The 21,763-nt window shown below is 31.6% G+C and overlaps 2 protein-coding genes across 2 annotated transcripts in view; one reads left to right on the forward strand and one right to left on the reverse strand.

Annotated features, from left to right (window-relative positions):
* LOC143067814 (AP-4 complex subunit epsilon-1-like) overlaps positions 1-6,020 on the reverse strand; it is a 29,621-nt gene extending 23,601 nt beyond the window's left edge. The window contains exons 1-2 of the mRNA XM_076241378.1: positions 5,816-6,020; positions 774-839 (exon numbers count right to left, since the gene is read on the reverse strand). Coding sequence (XP_076097493.1) covers positions 774-839; positions 5,816-5,980 — 231 coding nt within the window. The 5' untranslated portion in view covers positions 5,981-6,020. The remainder of the gene's footprint in view (positions 1-773; positions 840-5,815) is intronic.
* A 3,365-nt stretch (positions 6,021-9,385) lies between these two features.
* On the forward strand, positions 9,386-20,880 carry LOC143067829 (uncharacterized). Its single transcript, XM_076241405.1, has 5 exons — positions 9,386-9,498; positions 12,344-12,427; positions 13,611-13,726; positions 14,342-14,492; positions 15,075-20,880. Exons 2-5 carry the CDS (start codon positions 12,382-12,384, stop codon positions 17,396-17,398), a joined length of 2,637 nt encoding a protein of 878 aa, XP_076097520.1. The 5' UTR covers positions 9,386-9,498; positions 12,344-12,381; the 3' UTR covers positions 17,399-20,880.
* The last annotated feature ends 883 nt before the right edge of the window (positions 20,881-21,763 follow it).

Below are 21,763 nucleotides of genomic sequence, written 5' to 3' on the forward strand. Positions count from 1 at the left end.
CGAAAATTTTTAACTTGGTTATCATGTGTAAAATCATACAAGTGTTCGGTAAACAGGAAGTTGTCGAGTGATGAATCTGAAAACGCATCACACGGTATAGCTGACTTATATAAATCCTAAAACCAAATTTCAGAAATCCTTGTATTGTAGTTCCTGAGAAAAATGTGACGAAAATTTTCAACTTGGTTATCATGTGTAAAATCATACAAGTGTTCGGTAAACAGGAAGTTGTCGAGTGATGAACCTGAAAACGCATCACACGGTATAGCTGCCTTATATAAATCCTGAAACCAAATTTCAGAAATCCTTGTATTGTAGTTCCTGAGAAAAATGTGACAAAAATTTTCAACTTGGCTATCATGTGTAAAATCAGACAAGTGTTCGGTAAACAGGAAGTTGTCAAGTGATGAATCTGAAAATGCATCACACGGTATGGCTGACATATATAAATGTTGATACCAAATTACAGAAAGGGTGGATGTGTAGTTCCTGAGAAAAATGTGACGAAAGTTTCATGGGACGGACTGACTGACGGACGGACTGATGGACGAACGGACTGATGGACTGATGGACGGACGGACTGACAGACAGAGGTAAAACAGTATACCCCCCCTTTTTTAAAGCGGGGGTATAATAACTGTTATAATGAAACATGTAATCATATAAATATAATGTAACAATAAAGTTAAGACACAACAAATTGCAATCCCACTTTTAAAAACTTGATGTGTAATGGTTATGATAACTGTAGAAAATGACCCATGTATAATTACCCTTCTGGTTGATTTAAATTGCTCTTTGATTTCTGTGATTTGTGTCTTAATAAAGTGGTCTTCTTCCTGAAATGGTACATTTACATTCATAAAATTATCAATATGAAGGAACTGGAGATTTGTGTCTGGCAAAAGTGTACTGTATTGACATGATTTAGAGCTACTGTAAACTAATTTGTAATCAAATTTTTGGTCTGATATAGAAAAAAAATAATCTTCAAATCAATGCTTTTCCAGTGTGATCATGTGAAAATAAGACCATGAGAATTATCATTTCATTCAAAATACCCTTGAGGCTGAATCCCTCAACTTGTAAAAATGCCATTTTAAAATTAATTTTTCATATAGTAAACTTTGCGTACTTGAAGATCTGATTTAGTGGCATTTTTACAAGTATTGTGTGGATGATATTTTTCACTGATTACAGTTTATGATTTTTTTTTATCATAAACTGTTACCTTCCATGAAAAAAAGGGGCAATGAAAACTAGTGTGACAATAAGGCCATTTTCACTTACTTGTAGATCTTATTTTTGGTAATCTTTTTGTGCTTCTAAAAGTTTCTAATAGATATGACAAAAATGCCAAAAATAGATATAAATCAACATACAAGATTGTTCTTAGTTCGTGAGAGCTTGCATATCTTTCAAGAGCATAAACTCCTATAAGTGGTCAACTGATTGATTCTTCCATGTTAACCATGTTTCTACATGTATAATACGAAGATGTGGTATGATTGCCAATTGGACAACTCTCCATCAATGTCATAATGTATTAAAAAAAGTAACAATTATAGGTCAAAATACCACCTTCAATACCAATCCTTTGACTCACATCGAACAGCTATAAAGGGTGTCAAAATGATAAGTGTTAAACTTTTCAAACAGGAAAACCAACAGTCATGTCTATATTTAAAACAATAATTACAAACACCTATTAACCACACCAACAAATGACAACAACTGAACAACAGGCTTCTGACTGGTGATAGGTGTATATAATTCAGCATTAACTAATATGTAGAAAATGTTTTGTCAAACAGTTCTACTGCTGAAGATACCTTTTAGATGCATGTCAAGGAAAAGGGTTTTTTTTGGCAAAAATATATATTTAATGCATCCTAGCATCTATATCCTCTTAAGCAAGGAGTTATAAATAATTTGTTTGATTTTAAAATGTTTTCATTGGAGACAGACCACATTGTGTCTAAAATAAACTTTCAGGTACTATCTTTTATGGTTGTGTTGAATAGTTTTTTCATGGTTTTAACCATTTAAAAATAAAGTCACATTCTAAAAACCAAAACCATGTTTTTAGTGTTTTATTAATTGTTTTACGTAATAGATAATGAATATTAATGATGATCAAGCCAAAGTTCATATATCTAAGAATTGTTAAAGGAGGAAGATATCAAAAGAGTATCAAACTCGTCACAATGACATTAGAAAGACAACAATGAATACCACCAAAAACCAGGACAATAGCACATGTTTATAATGTCATCATGGTGTTGCATTTCAGCTATAAGTATCTCCAAAGCAGTTGTTCCAATGTGTAAAGAAAATTGAAAGTACCAACACATAAATATATGTTTATGCTTAATTGGTGTTGTATTACAGCTATCAGTTAATATATTTATTTCAACATGTTAAGAAACTTGTAGGTACATTATGGAGGCAAAGAACTAAAGTTATCTTTACAATTTATTTTTATTCAATATGATATCATACATTCCAACAATAATCATGATTATTCTAAACAATCATAAATATCATGATCAATGATAATAAACTTAAGCTCACACAATCATGCAATATTCCAAATAGAAAAGAACACTAAATATATTGAGCATAACTACATTTACTTCATAATCTGAAACTTACACAATTATTCAACTAATGAAATTATCCATTTGACAGCACTAAAATGTTAACAGCAAGTACTTTATGAAGTTTGAGAGCACTAAAATGTTAAGAGTAATTATTCTACAATATTCCATGTGCACTTTGTCATTTAAAAAACTGAAACAACACATCATACACCAGACACACACCAATACTATCTTATATTTCATAAAAAGTTGATTAATGAAGAAATATCTTATATTCAAATCAAAATTGTAATTAAATGTCAAAATCTACTGTGACAGAACATCTTCAACTGGTTTGACTTGATCTGTTGGCTAATCTGTGTTTGTTGGCTGTTCTCTTCATCTGCATCTGCTTTGGTGCTAGAAAGTGTAGGTCTACTGGGATATCCCTTGTAATTATAGCTGTCACCACATCCATAGCTCTCACTTGTGGATTATCTGCAACCTGTTGCTTAACCTAAAATATATTTTAAAATTAATATGCTATATACATATATATATCATTTAATAGATAACATTTAGTTAAAATGTGTTTCTTGAAAATATGTGTTAGCCATTTCAGTGCTCAATAACATTTTTGAACTGTCTAACTGGAAATCATCTTAAGGTGTAATACCACCATTGATTTTCCCCTATAAGTCTTTGTTAAATTTGCGCTTTTCAAAAAAATGTGCAGAATTTATCTTTCTTTCAAATATGAAATACTTGGCATGAGTAAAATCTTATCCTGTCAAGTACTTTAGAAAAAAATTCACATCACATTTCATTGCATATAAAAAAAATAACCATCATTGGAAGTTAACCAATCAAATTTCTCCCCTTATTTTATTTTTGTACAAGGTTTAGTCACCATGTAACCTCAAGATTACAAAATATTCTATAGAAATCCCAAATAAAAAAATAATGGTGTTTTGAAATACCAAAGACATATGTTTATGACACAGAAATGTTTTACTGCAATAAAATGCAGGATTAATTACCTACAACTGTTAAATTCAAGGGAATTATTTTTTTCACCTACTTTCGTATACAACCGGATGTGACGTATCATGATTTGGTGGTATTACACCTAAAATGTAGTGACAAAATCCCTTAAATGTTAAAATACTAGTCTCTAAAGTTTAAATATATTTTTTTTAAATTTTAAAATGTACTTACCTTTGCTGCGACTTCTTTATAAATTGGTAGTTCCAGGTCAGCTGGGTGGATGTGATTCTGAATACCAGCTCTAAAAACATCGCCAACTTGGCTTACTGTAGCATGGCAACGTATCTTAGCTGACCGAACACTACAGGTCCACAGTGTTGACTTTTTTAAGTCTTTCTATAAAAATAAGTTAAAATTTATTCTCATGCATACACAAGTTATTACAAAGACAAATTCAAAAATAATGATTTTTTTGTTATATTATCAAGTATTTGTAGCAAAGAAATAACCTTTCATTACTACATTAAGTAGTAAGTAGTATGCAGTTACAACTAAATTCTATAGTAAAAGCCAATTTAGAAAGTGTCAAACAAAAATATGCAAATGCACATCTAAATAAAAAAAAAATGCAAAAAATCATCATAAGTTGTAATAAAAAAAGTTGTTACCAAGGATATTAAGTGTAGTTAAACAGATGTAAGTATATTAATAATAGGATTACGTCTAATTTCAAATAATAACAAGTTTTAATATTGTTCTAATAACAACAGAATTAACATACAATAAATGTCTTAAATTACTAAAAATATACCTTTACTCCGAAGGTGTATCCATTACTTGCAGTCAACAGACGTCCACCACGTTTGCTGCCCTTCTCCAAAACTTTGTAGTGGATAATGTTGTCATCTTCTAATATCTCGTCAGGCAGGTCAAGTTCTGCATTCAGGGATCTGCATTAATATAAAATTGAGTATGTATATTAAATGGAACATATGATTCTATAAATGGTGATAACATGTATCTCTATTGGTAAATCAAATCCCATTTCAGCAAAAAATTTGGAACATAACTGCAAATTTATGTAATACATGTACATGTAATGCATTACAATATACATGATATATAAGAGACTGTATCTACATGATCTAAGCTAATGTTTAAAATTGATTATTCATTTATCTTTATATATCCTTGTTACATAATCTTTATTATTTTAAATTTATTTTAAACAATCATTTGAACTTGTTTAACTAACAATACTTACATGTCAGCAGAATTTTGGTGACCAAATTTAAAAGTATCATTTACTGGCTGGGCTGGTTTTGATGCTGTCTCTTCTGCTGGCCTATCATGCCTATTGCATTTTTCACAAGATCTGCATATAAACTGCAATCCATTACCTAGCTTGGCATCATTGTAAGCTTGAAGTGTTATGCCTGAAATTGTTATAAAGTAAGCTTTGCAAAATATTGTAAACTATGAATAGATATTTAACATCATAAATAATAATAAAATGTGGGCTAGTTTGGTCTCTTGTGGAGAGTTGTCTCATTGGCCATGTTGGCAATCATACCACATCTTCAATTTTATATTCAAAATAAAATTTATACTATAAAATTATCGAATTTTAAATATTAAAATCTTCAATAATAATGATTTATATAATGTAATAATGATAAAGTTTTATAGTATTTCTATGGCAGTAAAAAGTCCAGAAATAATCAATGTAAAAATAATAAATAATAATATTTGAATGCAGGCTATCATATTTTCTCCAATTTTTATGGAATAATAATAAGAACTTACCAGTGCCACATAGTCTGTGCTGTTTTCTTTCACATACATCACACAAAATTGCATGCTGTCGAGGTCGGACCTCTCTTTCACATGAAATACACTTGTACACCACCATAGCTTAGGAGTAATTAAATGCATGATGGTCATAATCAATCATCTTATATACATGTAACATATGTGTCCAGCAAACATGAGATCAAAGGGGCCAAGCTGTTAAAAACAATTATCTTTCATGTTTTTCATTTAAAATTTCATTATTTTACTCATACCAAGCTACATGTAACTACATGTAGTTTACTTAACATCAAAGCTAGTTATAACAACAATCATGATTTTCAAACAAATAACAACAATACCAAACTTGGTTCGTAAATACCAATTAAAAGTAATACAACATAATTACTGTAACTTTAATAATTAAAAGCAAGGACGTATAACTAACAACTTACATTTTTCGTTTTAGATTTATGTAACAGACGAACAAATGTCTGAAAACACCGACCAAGTCCTGATAAATATTTTGGACTTTGAACACCTTGACCAATTCCTCCTAACAAGTTTTCACCAAATATTTTAGGTAAAGCTGCAATAGTTTTCTCTACAACATCTGACATTTCGGCACCTCTCTTGTCTTACCATTACAGTAATTTTTTTAGTTCCGAAGTAGAAAACTGATTTAGGTTATAACAAGCTTGTTCCATTGATGAATCATTTGTAATATAACAAGAACCGATACTAGCAATTTAAAATGGTAGTAACCACAACCTAACCTTATTGAATTTTTAAACTTGGGTCCCGATCGCGTTCACAGGTATTATAACGATTATTTAAATCTATATAAAACAGTGCTGGTTTTCTTTCTAATAATAACGCATATATGTTCTTTATCCCTTCAAGGATGTACACCTCTGGGTTGATATGCACAAAACCACTACTTAATTAACTTGAGTTAAGATATCCGATCGTAGTACTAATTTTTCGTAAAGCATGTAGAAAAATTTGGAACAAACTAGTCTTAATTTAGGTAGCTTTATGCATACTGCCCCTGAGGAGCCAAACATTTCTAGAATTAAACTTTTGTTTTTAACCTAAATTTTGGGTTTATAGGACTGTGAAAAAATAATTGGTGAAGAAAAATCATGGCATATGGCGGTGCATAACTTTTTTTTGCTACGGCGCTTTGAAAAGACCCAAGTAGGATGATTTTCCCATTTTTTTTTCAATTTTCACCTATTTTGGGGCATTTATCGTGAAAAAAATCACAGTTCCGCCATTAAATGTTTTTCATACTTTCAATAAAGATGAAGTGGACCAATCTGAATAAATTAAACTAAAACTGAAACTATAGCCTAGGTGTTAATATAAGAATGTTTTATCATATTTTGATGCTTTTTTGTGTCAAATTTACCATGCAGTCAATTTTTGTAGATTTGTGATTTTTCCCAGTTTTAAGGACAAAATGCATATTATTTCATCTTTTTAGGTTATTTATATCAATGATTGAAAAAATACATTGATATTTTCCACTTGTATCACGTTTTGGAAAAAAATACCATGCAATCATTCTATAAGTCGGCTTTTAATAGAATATCCCGCATTTCCTGATAGGTACCTATTTTTTTTTGTTAAGCCTTTCAGAGACATATAATTCTATGTCTCTGAGCCTATCTAGGATATCAATTAATTTTGGTTTATCATCTCTTGTCCTTACTATCTACTATTAATTCAGACATTTTATTAAATAAATGATCTGCATTCGTGTATATAATATACATTTTTTTGGGAGGGGATGAAAAATGTTGTCCTAAATTTTTTAGTTGTTTTATCTGTGTCCTGCCTTTTTATTTTTCATTCTATTCGGTTCGATTTTCTTTTTACAGAAAATGGCATCTTGCCTTTTTTTACTCAAAACTCCTGCCCCGTATTTTCAAATTTCATCCGGCCTAGCCCCCAACCCCTAAAATCAAATGGTAGCTACCTTAGTTTGCCAACCTTTCTTGCCCAGGGAGAGGGTGGTTTTTTTCACCACCCGGAACACCCCCCCCCCCCCCCAAAAAAAAAAAACTCAAACCAAAACAAAACTACCAACTTAGAAAAAGAGTGATATTATGCAATATAATAACGATAAAATAAATTTAAGTTAATATATTTTAGATTTTAATGTGCAACATTTTTATGTTAAAGTCGAAATATTAAAAATTTGTACATGAGTTTACTTTTAGATTTTTGAACAAATATGGAGATGTAAAACGGAGTAAGAAAAATCGAAAATTTAAAAACTTTTAACTGGACAAGAAAAGAAAAAGGAAAATAACAATGATGGTCAAAAATCAGATAATGTCCTTCAATGAAGATCAGTTCAATTTCTATACTGTAAATATGCCAACATCAGATGTAGAATGATGGAGGGAGCAACATCACTGTATATAGAATAGAGAGCACTTGAGCTGAGCATGTAAATATGGTTAGATGTCAAATGGTGGAAGGAGAAGCAACACTGTATATAAATAGAGAACCTGTTCTACATATAAAAATATATTTCCTATACAAAACGGTTTTAAAGATAAGTTAGATTAGGCCATGTAATTTATAGTATGTATTTTTTTTTATTTACTGTTGGTGCTAATGCGGATGACGGTGCATTTTTTTGGGTGGAGTTTGAAGTTTCATCTGCCATTTGGTTTCCCAGTCTTCTAGTGCTGAAAGGTCCTGTTGTAGTTTGGCTTCGTCCTGGGAATTCTTGATATAGTGGAATAGGAGGCAGTCGTCTGTGAATAGTTTGACAGTTGAATGTTGCAATGTTTCTGGTAAGTCGTTAATAAATTCTAAGAAGATAAGGGTCCTAACACAGTCCCTTGTGGGACCCCTGAAAGTACATCTACCAGTGTTGACTTACAGCCCTCAACTACTACTTGTCGTTTCCTGTTTTCTAAGAAGGATTTTATCCAATTCAGGTTTTCATCTCTAATGCTATAATGGTTCAGTTTGTTGAGTAATCTGCAGTGGGGGACTTTGTCAAAAGCTTTTGCAAAGTCGAGTAAGATTACATCCACTTGATCTTTCCCTGATTTCAGTTGTTTGGCAATTCCTTATATTGTTGAAATTAGTTGTGTCTCACAGGATCTACGTACGAGCTCTTAACCCATGCTGACTGTCTGTAAAGATGTTATGCTTTTCCAAAAATGTGATGACTGAACTGTGGATGGTGTGATCGAGAACTTTGCATGAAATAGAAGTTAGTGAAACTGGTCGATAATTTGCTGCTATATGTTTTTCTCCTTTTTTGAATAAGCCTTTGTTGGTAAGAGCGGAAACACCTGATGACGCTTGTTTCTTACTTTTTACATATGTGTAGAAGCGCTTAGGAGTTTCTCTGAAGTCATTGCTGACTACATCTTGGACTTTGAAATGATAGTCCCCCAGACCCCATGATCTTCAGTTAGTTTTATGGCAATATCCCACAGCTTTTTCTCTTGTTTTCTAAGTTCTGCTCGAGTAAGGTCATTACTCACTCCAACTTTTGAATACTTTGAATTAGCTTTTATCAGGGACTTTCTTTACTAACTTAGTATAATTAGTATTAGAAAGTCCCTGCCTTTATATATAATAATGTTTGTTTTTAAATAAAGTTAAATTTGGTTCAACACTTGGTAATTTCACTATAATTTGTCTATTGGTTTCTCCTTATCAAACTTTGTAGTCTTTTGACCATTTTTAGTTTTTCATTATCTAGTTGGATCTTGCAATCTTTAGATAGCTCGTTTAGTTTTTTCCTTGTGAAATTCATCTCTTTCTTCTTTGCTCTATTCATCCATATCAGGAATCCCAAAGAGAATCAATTGTTTTCTCGTGATTTTCTTTTATTGATTTCATCGAGAACATTTGTTACCGTTTCTCTTTTCTACGCACCGGCATTATTCAAAATTGACTTCCGATACTTTCCAGTTAGAGGCGGTGCGTTGTTAATAAAACTAAATGGGAATTTAGTGATATTTTATGTGAGTTTATGAGAAAACAACCTCACGGAAGCTCTGTTAAACAGCACAAAGATAACACAAACATGAACAATCTAAATATATTCTAACAGGAAAAATTACAAATAATACAGGGTCTATCAAATAATACTTCTCAGGTAAAAAATGTAGTTAAAACTTTAATCCTTTGTCTAATAAGTATTTTATAACTGACAAACAGGGGACGCTATTCGCTAAGGGAGTTATTTGGGACGGAGTGGGTGTACATAATTGATCATAATTGTACAACCACAGGGGCTTGTTTAGTGGGTCAGACGAGGTTTTACTGTCAATAGCGATTGCTATCCTATATTGGTATTTTATATAGGATAGCGATCGCCATTGACAGTAAAACCTCGTCTGACCCACTTAACAAGCCCCTGTGGTACAACCTGCAGATTTAAAACAAATGAATAATTTGTATAAGCTACATGTATACATTAAAGAGCAAGCATATAAGTCCCTAGTAAAACCATCACTAGAATATGCTTGCTCTGTTTGAGATCCATACTTACAAGAAGACATAGCATTGAAAAAGTTTAAAGTGGGTCTCATTGGCGTCTAAGCGTGACCCGTCAAAGTCAAATTATTGTGTCCTGAAAACGGGAAATTACAAAAAAATGAGAATTGCTTACTTATACAGTGTAAGCGGAATACGGGAATCTGACAAAACAGTAAGCGGGATCCAGGATCAGACCCCCTTTAAACAGGTCAGGAATAACCACCAATTAGTGGATTATACCTCAATTGATATTCTTAATTTGACGATATTGCTGACACCTGTTGTTAAGCTACAGTCAGTAAAGCACTTTTAACAATAATTATTTCAGTAATAAGTGTCCTCTACCTGGCCTGATCGACTTTTAAGTCGGCATTACCAATTTCACCAAAAACCATGTTTATTCATTTATGAAGTAATTCACGGCCTTATTACCATTCCATCTGAAATTTTAATACCAACAGACAGTAGAACAAGACAAAACCATCCTAATACTTATCATGCTTATAGACACATACAAACCTCAAAGGGAACATATAAATGGTCATTTCCCCCACACAACATCATGAAATGTAACATGCTTCCTATGGCCTCAGTATATATAGTCAACCACAGTTGATAGTTTCAGAGCACACCTTACACAAGGTGCTCTCTGCCAACTGATTTAATCAAGATAATAAATTTTTGTATAATTTTTTTTTATCACTCTTGTTTTTGTAATACATGTATATTGCGGACCTGTTTTTGTATTGCTATGAGTTACAATTTATGACAAAAATAAGCAAAGACCCATCGAAACAACATCTGATAAACAAATATAATAATACTTTTAGATATTTGGATGATATTTTGGCTCTCAATAATGACGACTTCAGTAGGTATATTAAAGAAATTTATCCTGTAGAACTTACTTTAAATAAAGCTAATACTAACAATGACCACTGCCCTTTCCTCGATCTTGATATCTTTATCACTAACGGAAAGCTGAATACTAAAATTTATGATAAAAGAGATGATTTTTCATTTCCTATCGTTAATTATCCATTTTTAGATGGTGACGTTCCCTTGTCACCATCTTACGGTGTTTATATATCTCAACTTGTACGATTCGCTCTTGTATGTAACAATGTTTTAGATTTTAACGAGAGAAATTTATGTATTACTGAAAAATTATTACACCAGGGTTTTCGATATCACAAACTAGTCAAAACATTTACTAAATTTTGTCATCGGTATAAGGACATCATTCGTAAATATAGCTCAACATGCAGACTTCTTATACGTTCAGGTATTTCACATCCAATTTTTTATGGAAATATTCTTTATAAAGCACAATTTAAAGGTGTCAGTATTCACCTCAAAAACTAACAAAACCTTTGAATAGACTTATTAAGAAGGGATATAGTTACGATACTGTTGTCAGGTCATTAAAGATTGCATATTTTGGCGTTAAAATTGATTCACTTATAGGGTCTTTGCATCGGAACTAAACACATTTATTCAAAAACCAGTTGTTGGCATGACACGGGTTATGTTCTTCTCATATATGTTATGATGGTATGATACTAAACCCCTAACGGGAAGGATTGTGCCTGATGTTCATATGATGAAATCATAATCTTTCAGTCAGTTTAATTGAAGTCTGGAGCTGGCATGACAGTTAACTGCTAGTAGTCTGTTGTTATTTATGTATTATTGTCATTTTGTTTACTTTCTTTGGTTACATCTTCTGACATCAGACTCAGACTTCTCTTGAACTGAATTTAATGTGCGTATTGTTATACGTTTACTTTTCTACATTGGCTAGAGGTATAGGGGGAGGGTTGAGATCTCACAAACATGTTTAACCCCGCCGCATTTTTGCGCCTGTCCCAAGTCAGGAGCCTCTGGCCTTTGTTAGTCTTGTATTATTTTAATTTTAGTTTCTTGTGTACAATTTGGAAATTAGTATGGCGTTCATTATCACTGAACTAGTATATATATTTGTTTCGGGGCCAGTTGAAGGACGCCTCCGGGTGCGGGAATTTCTCGCTACATTGAAGACCTGTTGGTGATCTTCTGCTGTTGTTTTTTTCTATGGTCGGGTTGTTGTCTCTTTGGCACATTCCCCATTTCCATTCTCAATTTTATTTTTCATATATATTTTTTCTTTGGCATTTACAAGAATATTAAATTTTACCACGCATGCGCAACGAGAAGTAAATGTATCCTGAAGAAGAAGAATTTTCTCAATTGGAGAAAATTAGTTTTTATTAACGTGCATCATACATCATGTACATCATGTACATAGATTTACAATCTTATTCTGCAAGTGAAATTACTTTTGATTTACGTTTAACACACACATATAATAGTGCAAGGTTGACTCCAAATCCTAACTCACCTATATTTTTTAGATTTATACAGGAAATGCTCGTTGATGTATCTTTTATTATTTCTCAAACTCATTTTAATTTCTTTTATAGAATAACTGCCAGAATGACTTGAACAGAAGAAATTGGTCATGGAAAGCTGTGACATGGAGCCTGCTGAATCAGACAGTCTGCCTGGTAATACTTTATCCTTTTATGAGGGGGGATAAGACCTTTATCAGGACTCCGGGATCAGGTGTTTTTTCGCTCAGAATTTTGGGATTTGGGAATTCTTTTTTTGAATTTCGGGATGTCTGGATTTAAATTTATTTAAATTCGGGACCTCAGGATTTCGTGTTTTTAAACCCTGGATTTCAGGATCAGGACCCCTCCTACCCCCTCTTTTATGTAAATTGAAAGAAGTCTGACTACATCATGTACCTAAAAACTTATTTGATTTATAAAAAAAAATGAAGTCTAAAAAGAATCATTTTATTTTCTTTGATAAATAAATGTTAACATTGGAATGATCACTAGATCACTGCATGTCTTGTGTTAAATCTGCACCTCTGAGAAACAACTGAGCCAAATTTAACCAATCTTGGCCTAAATCATTTTTAGGATATCCAGTTTAACAATATGTGTTCAATTGCATTGTTTACCAACCAACATGACTAACAGGACATACATTAGAACATAGCAGTAAAATGCAAGTTTTGTCCATATCTTAAACAATGCTATGAACGTGATGAATAGAGAGTCTGTCAAAAGTGTCAAGCCAAAAAATTCAGCAGATCTACTTATTGTTCAAGTTCATAAAACCCATCAGACAACTCCTTATATAGAAGTTAGTGCCCTTAAAAGTCTCATAGACCCTTCCTCTCCTTTTATGCATACTCTTGAGGTGTAATCAGAATGTGAAATGCACCAAAACTAAAGCTAAACCTATACTGCTTAATGACATTTTCAAATTTAATCCTTTACTTGGTACAATTTCCATTGTGATATATGTAAAAAGATTAATGAATTAAACTTTTTATCAGCTTGTCCATCTATATTTTAATTTTGATGGAACAAAAGCCGTTAGCATTGTTGAAGGTACGTTGTATATTTTAATGTCTAATTTGCAAATAAGTTCATTTGACTGTAATGTAATGAAGTATTTGATTTTGCAATGAAACATACATTCCATGCAAATTTAAGCACTTTAATCTACAACTGTGATCCTTTTGTATTTTTTTTTTTTAATTCATTTGCATTGTGTTGCATCAAATTCCATTTAATGTTTAATGAAATTTTGAATATTTGCATAATGTGAAACCACATTAAAAAATGTGTATTTATTTGAATGTCTAATAATATATTTGTTTGTTTCCTATAGGCTGTGACATAAAGAATGAGATAATGTTAACACACACCAATGCTTTAGCCACAGACAACATCATCCAGAATGAAGAAAAAAGTCTCAAAGACATTCTGGCTAAAATTGAAAATCTGGTAAAATGTTGAACATTATTTGTCTGCATAACTATATTAATAATTCCATGATTATATTACCAGTATGAAGTATTGGTAGTCATCACATAACTTTCTATATTTTTTTGTGAATTATTTTATTATAAATTTGTTTTCTCAATTGAATACTTTCATATTTTTCATGTCTAGGCCTTTATAGCCAACTATAATGTATGTGTTTTTCTCGTTTTTGAAGGCTGTACAGTTGCCACTTCATTTGAACTTTATCGAATTGTTGTCTCATCCGCAATCATACCACACCTCCTTATTCTTATTATATTATATATTGCATACTGTTGGATCATTTAACAATAACAGCATACCAGACATAAGGATTCATGTATTATTTATTTAATGTATTGGTACTAGATACAAAAAAAATTACTATGCAGGGGCAATGTCAGCCGATTATAAAAAAAGAAGACTTTTCATTTAAAAATTTTATGACTTTTTTTTTTTTGTAATTGTAGTTTGAAATCGGTCCAATCAGTTTTCATGGAATAATGTTGTATTTTACAGTGTAATACATTATTACCTAATTGATTGTGTATTTTACAGTGTAATACATTATTACCTAATTGATTGTGTATTTTACAGTGTAATACACTTTTACCTGAAGACCATCAATACATTCTGATGACCACCAGTACAGGAAAGAAAACCTTTGATATTTGTGGATCTGAGAATGCTATTAGTTTTATGGATAAATATAAAACCATGGCTCAGGATTTCGTTCTACACTGTTACAGTAAGTTTTCTTTGAACAACACTTTTTAAAAGATGCATACGATGAAGAAAAACACCCATGCATTATGTCTATGAACCATCTTCATAAGATTATTTTGGTTGACTAATACAAAAATAAGTTTAGGAAAAACAGAAAAGGCTTTTAGCACCTCTTTTAAAAACATATGCCTATAATATCATTAAAATTATTGCACTTAAATACTTTTTCTCAAAAACAGTTTCGGGAACATGAAATTGTGGTGCATAATCATGATAGTCACTATTTTTTTTCTAAACAGTTTTCAAAAGGAAAATATTTTAGGCAAATTAGAGTTATTTCCCTTGAATGAAAATTGAGATGATATGACATATTGATGAAGAAAGGATTGAATTTGATTACTTATAAGGCTAAATGGTTTTAAACATTATGCATATGACACAGCAAAGTGAAAAAGGAAAAAAAAATGTCAAAATGGGAATTCAGAAACATCATTAATATTTTACTGACAAAATTCGATCAATTTAGTAATCTTTCATGAATATTTACAGGTAATTAGAATTCTCTTGTGAATATTAAAAAAACATGCATATTATTTCCTTTTAGGTGCTGTTTCTGAAGAGAAAGATACACCAGAAAGCATAACTGAAATTAAGGCTGAAGGTAATTCTAAGATATCATTGGATGATGCTGATCATGATGAAGAAGAAGAGGCATCGTGTGATGTTAATGATGAAATTGATGTAGAAAAATCAATTGAGAAAATTGTCAAAATGCTTGTCACCAAGCAAAATATGTCCATTGATAATGTTTTAAAGGAATTGGTTAAGTTGAATGATTCTTTGGATGGATGTTCTGACAACACTTCTGCTGCAAAATTTATTGCTGCAAGGGACATAACTCCTGAGAGACAGAATGTCGAAAATATTGAGTCTAGAGAAATTACAGTCAAAAATGAATTTGAAGATGAAAATGATTTTGAAGAAATGGCTGATGAAGATGATTTCGAAGATACAGTTGATGATATTGGAGATGAAGATTATGTTGAATCTGATGAATCGAAAGAATGTGAACCTACAACTTCCAAAAGGAAAACGAGAAGAATGAAGTCTGATAAATCAATTTTTGAATTTAAATGTGATAAATGTGGGCATCACTTTGCAACAGAAAAATTTCTCCAAAACCATTTAGAAGAACATCTCGTTTTTGATAAGATGGATGATAAAAATACTGAATGCTCTATTTGTCAGAAAACATTCTGTGACAAACCAAGTCTTAGGCGTCATTACAGAACTCATTCTAACTGTCAGCTTTATGAATGTCAGATCTGTAGTAAATCGTTTTCTCGTTCTGACACATACAAGAATCATCTCAGAATTCATAAAGAACCAGAATTTAAATGCACAAAGTGCAATCGTCATTATCATACAAAGCAATCACTTACAAAACATGGTTATACTTGTGATGGGTCATCTACAGAAAATACTGAAAAGCAAGAAGACAGCAAAGACCAAAATTTTACATGCACAAATTGCAACCGTCATTTTAATACAAAGCAATTACTGACAAAACATGCTGAAAACTGTAATGAATCATCTACGAAAAATACTGAAGATCAAGAAGACAGCAAAACGTCTGTTAAAAAGAAACGGGTTAGGCTCTCATTATCAGGTGAATGGCAATGTTTAAAGTGTAACCTTAGATTTACCTCTGAGTTGTTTCTACAGAATCATTTGGATGAACACAAGATTTTTGATAACATGAATACTGAGGAAAAACAATGTCCTGAATGTAGCAAAACTTTTTCTGATATTAAAAATTTAAAACGACATTACCGAACTCATTCAAAATGTCAGTTGTATGAGTGTCCATTTTGTAGTAAAACTTTTAATCGATCAGACACATATAAAAATCATCTGAATTGTCATGGAGATCCAAAGTTTTCCTGTTCCCAATGCAACAGACAATATCACACACAGAGTGCACTGAACAAACATGCTAGAAAATGTGGATCCAGTCCGTTCTCAGAATGCAAAGAATGTAAAATAATGTTTTCTAACCGAGAGAATTATGAAATGCATGTATGTAATTCTGATGATCCAGCTAACTTTATAAAGACTTACAAATCAGAACAAACGGAAGACGGCAAACATTTTTGTGGAATTTGTAACAAGGTGTTCAACAAGCGTAAAGGTCTTCTCAGACATAGGAAACTTCATTCAGAAGTATTGTATAGAGATAATGCTTGTGAAATATGCAAGAAAAATTATAAATCTAAGCAAATTTTACAAAAACACATTAAAGCTGTTCATTCGGAAACACGAGATTATGTGTGTGATCTGTGCGGGAAGAGTTTTAGTAGGTCAGATGGGTTGAAGCAGCATTTGAAAACTCACAGTACGGATGATTCGGTTAAAGTGGAATGTAGTCTCTGTGGTAAACTTCTTTCTTCTAGAACAGCTTTGAGTGTACACATGAGAATTCATCAAGATGCAGAGCCCTACATATGTGAAGTATGTGGCAAGTCCTTTAGGCAGCAGAGTAACTTACGAAGTCACAAGTTAGTACATACTGACGAAGCTAACTATAATTGTGACAAATGTCCGAAAAAGTTAAAATCACTCGCCCTCTGGAAAACTCACATGAGAGCACATGCAGTAAAAGAAGGACTTAACGATGAGACTATTCTGGCAAAGTTTGGCAAGTTTTACACATGTGAGCTTTGCCAGAAAAAGGTGGCTACAGCTACTCAGTATAAACAGCACATGAGGTCTCATTCTAATGAAAGGCCATATTGTTGTGATATTTGTTCTAAGTACTTTAAAGAAAGGTCAAAACTGAAACGTCATTTACATAATGTGCATTCAGAGAGAATGTATGAGACAAATATGGTAAGCCTTCAACCAGTTTGTTTTAATAATTATCAATAAAAAGGTGTGTAAGAGTTCAATTGGTAAAATAATTCAACATGTTCAATAATTGTGTGTGTATGTAATAAAAATCAGCAGTCATTCTTACTTTTTAAAGAAAATTTATTTTAGAATGAAATTAATTGTGTGAAACATTTGTCAAACATATATAGATGTTTTTCAATGTGTTGTTTTTTATTTTTATGTGTAATTACATAAATGTTACTTATAAAGAAGGTATTATCTTGATACATATGTTAATGAAACTTAACTAGTCATGTGCTATTCGCATTTATGAATAAATCTGTTGTTTGGTCACTATTGGAATATTTTTCTATATTTTAATTTTTTGAATGAGTTATTATGGTTTTGCTGTATATTATATGTATTCTATGATTACCTGCCTTAAATGCAGATGTGGTGTATATATATATATATTTTTAATAAGATTTTGAGCTATGCATGTAGGTTTGGTTAATGCTTAAAAACAGCCGTGAAAATGCACAAAGTTTGATGTGGTTCACTATAGCTATGAACACTTTTTTGGTTTAAATACATAAATACCTCCTTTTAAAGAAGACAAAAGCCTGTCAAATTTGTGTAAAAAGATACATTTGTTTTTGTGAAAGCAAAGCAGTTGATGGACCCATCATTCAGTCTACTGATAAAGATGAAGGAAGATCTGTTCTTCTCTATACCTTATATTCTAAACATACATTGTAGCACCACTTCTACCAATAGACAACTAAAACACAAAAGTATCTTTGTGGACTAGCTTTCTGCTTGTATATACCTACAGGTGTGATTTAACCTGTTTGATACGTTCAGACTCGAGTAAAAAAATACTATCATTCATGTCAAAAAAATCTTTTAAAAACTTATCAGTTAGGTGATTCGTATTCAACTGAAAACTATTACATATATTATCATACAGTAGATCTGAGCAAATGCTTCTGAATTTATTTACATTAAATAAATTAGTAATTAACTTTTTTCTCTCTCTGGACATTCAAATTTCTAGTGACCTGGTTTGTAGCACTTATAGCATACTCTTGGCCTCCCACTTGCTTTTCCATTTGTGTCGTTACCACTAGAAGTTGAAGTTGGCCTGCTATACAGCGTTGGTCTTTTCTTCTTAGCTTTCTCTGCTTTTGTTTTTCTCTCTGCTCGTGCCTGTGCTCTCAGAATCTTATGATATACCTAGGAATCATCTGCAAAGGGATTTGCTTATATTCCTGTACCTCTTTCCATCCCATCTCGGATGAATCTACCATTTTAACTAACATCTGTCTGTAGCATATAAGTTGAATTTCTTCTGCTATCTTCTGCTTGGCAAGACTTTCTTTGAAACTTGTAGTCATCGTTCACCAAAAGTTCATTTTGGAATCTGTTCATTTGTAACTCTGTACTCTGCTTCTGTTGATGATCGAATTCCAGTAGTTTTATTGAAAACATCCCTTCCATTTGTGACAATAAAGATCTGTGATTTTCCAATTTCTTCCCCAACAATCCGCTTAACACTATTCTTGATGTAGGGATCCATCATGGCACTTTGATGTTCACTGGAGTAAGGCAAGGCTAGAAATGACCATATAAACACCTATCATTTAACACAATAATTTTTCCTGCCCAAAAAATTTATACGCCTTAGAACTTTAAGTGAGAAGAAAATTAATTCCAGTTACACTGGGTGCCACGGAAATTAGGAATTTCTGTCTGACCGGTTACAAAATTATAGATTAATGCAAATATTTTTTTTTTAAGAATATCCTTTTTTTCCCCCTAGAAATTAGTTTCTTTATATTTAATTGCATGTTTTGATCCTTTATATCTTTTTGCATGTATATATATGGTTCATGATTGAGAACTTTAAGTCCATCTGAAAATATATTTATATATAGGGTATGAATTTAGACTATATATAGAATAAGTATGCATACTGAGAAGATAGGTTTTTGTTGTTAAATCTCTGGCACTTTTAGTTTTTAAATTGATTCAGAACCTTAAGTACTTCGAGGTTTTCTATCCATCATGTTCATATCCACACTATAATATCAGCTTTGTTACAAAAGGAGTAGGGGCATTAAGGCCTGGTTTTGGCCCAAGAAAATAAAATGTTTGATAACTTTTTCAAATTGGCACATAATCTTTAGAATTGCATAGGGTCAAGAAATATAAATGAAAAACATTAAGATTCTTATGTGATGACGTCACAATTACGTCATTATATGTACTGTTTTCACAAAAACGATGAAAATTCAGAATTTATGCAGTTTTCCATCTTTATTTCTGTTGTGGAAACATCGTGTGCAGCCAAGAAACAACAAAATAATTTAACTGAAGCTTTATTATTACTATTGTCAAAATCTCACCAAATATAAAGTTGTTTCTTGGGTGCGCACATACTTTTCCAATCGAAAATATACTTACAAATTTGATGAAAAACAAGGAAAATCACGAAATTTTACAAAATATGCAAATTAAGGCATGATTTGTTGCCATGATAACTTGTTCAATGTCCAAAACTATTTTGTTTTTCTGAATTCCTTCTACCTGAGATACTTTTCAGTAATTTAAAAATATGTATGATAACTTTTAAATTTGCAGTAAATTTTGGGCCAAATAAGGGCCTTATTGCCCCTACTCCTTTGAATACTTAAAAGAAGGAGCTCTATTGTTTTCTTTTTTCATTTGTTTTGAATATATCTAGAGTGTATGTGGAATCTGTGACAATATAACTTTGGCATACTGGATAAGGAAATGTTTGTAATCCTTGAATTGTTTGTATGTTAAATAAGTTGTTTTTATAGCTGCTTTCATTTCTAAATTGTATTCAATTTATAAACATCTATATGAAAGAGGAACTTAACTGTATAAACTGTTGTTTTTCTTTACATGAAATGATGACTTCAAAACTAGGCAATTGTGATATTTTATGCAATAGTTCTTTGAAGGTCTAGGATAAGAAACCTAAATCATATATATTTGAAAATAAATGCAAGTACTCTATTTGATCTGTCCTATAAAATTAAATAATCTTGATTTTCAAATAAGAGCCTTTTGTATTTTTCTTATTATTTTCCTTTGCCATAAAGTAAATCTATAAGATATTCTATTGCTCAATGAAATTGCTTAAATAGTGCTCACATTTGAACACTATTGTGTATAAAATTTTAAAAGTTATTACACCCTTGAAGACCTAAATATTTGACATGAATTAGTAGTACGAAAGTCCGTCATTTTGAAATGACATATACATCTATTTGAGTTTTCTCATTATAAAGTTTCAGATCATTGGCAGCTATCAGAACATGTCTGTAGTGTAATTCATATTATGGAGCAAAGCTTGGTATTTTGGTACTTTGATTTTGTAAACAGATTTTTTTTTTGTGAAGTAGATATATATTGCTAGATTGTATAAAAATATATGAAATATGTCAATCTTTATATATTAGTGTGTTATTATGAAGATTTTTTATAGCAATAAAAAAGTTAAGACTTGAGAGTTTGTCTTTTTACTGTGGTCTCCTTTTCCAATTTTGTGATATGAAGATGTGCTACAACTCTCCATCCAAGTCACAATTTGTAAAAGTAAACCATTATAGATCAAAGTATGGTCTTCAACACGGAGTCTTGGCTCACACCGAATAGCAAGCTATAAAAGGGCCCATGTTTTTCTGTCAGTAATGATTTATGAAAAATTATGATCTAATCTTTGCAGTTACAGACCCAACAATACACGCATACAACGTTATTCACATTTATGAATCATGAAAACTATAATTTAATCAAAAGCATGAACATCAGATTTTAACATTTTCATAAAAATCGTCACATGAATCTGTCAGAGTTAAACCTTTCATCACGAAAAATTATAATAGATAGGTACCAGTAGAAAAAATTACAAAAAAATCACCCTGCATCACAATTCAGATAGAAAGTTGATGATAAATATGTAGACTTGATCACAAATATAAACAATGCTAACAACCCCTAAATGCCAGAGAAAGATGACACCTAGAGTCTGAAAACTTGTTAAATATAAAAAAAGAAGATGTGGTATGATTGCCAATGAGACAACTGTCTACAGGAGACAAAATGACACAGATATTTACAACTATAGGTCACTGTACGGCCTTCAACAATGAGCAAAGCCCATACCGCAAAGTCAGCTATAAAATGCCCCGACATGACGATGTAAAACAATTCAAACGAGAAAACTAATGGCCTTATTTATATAAAAAAATGAACGAAAAACAAATATGTAACGCATAAACAAACGACAACTACTGAATTACAGGCTCCTGACTTGGGACAGGCACACACATTGATGAATGACATTTATATATATGAAAAAACATTCAGGAGTAAAAAAAATAAATTGCA

This window comes from Mytilus galloprovincialis, chromosome 1 (assembly GCF_965363235.1).
Source record: "Mytilus galloprovincialis chromosome 1, xbMytGall1.hap1.1, whole genome shotgun sequence".
Classification (NCBI taxonomy): domain Eukaryota; kingdom Metazoa; phylum Mollusca; class Bivalvia; order Mytilida; family Mytilidae; genus Mytilus; species Mytilus galloprovincialis.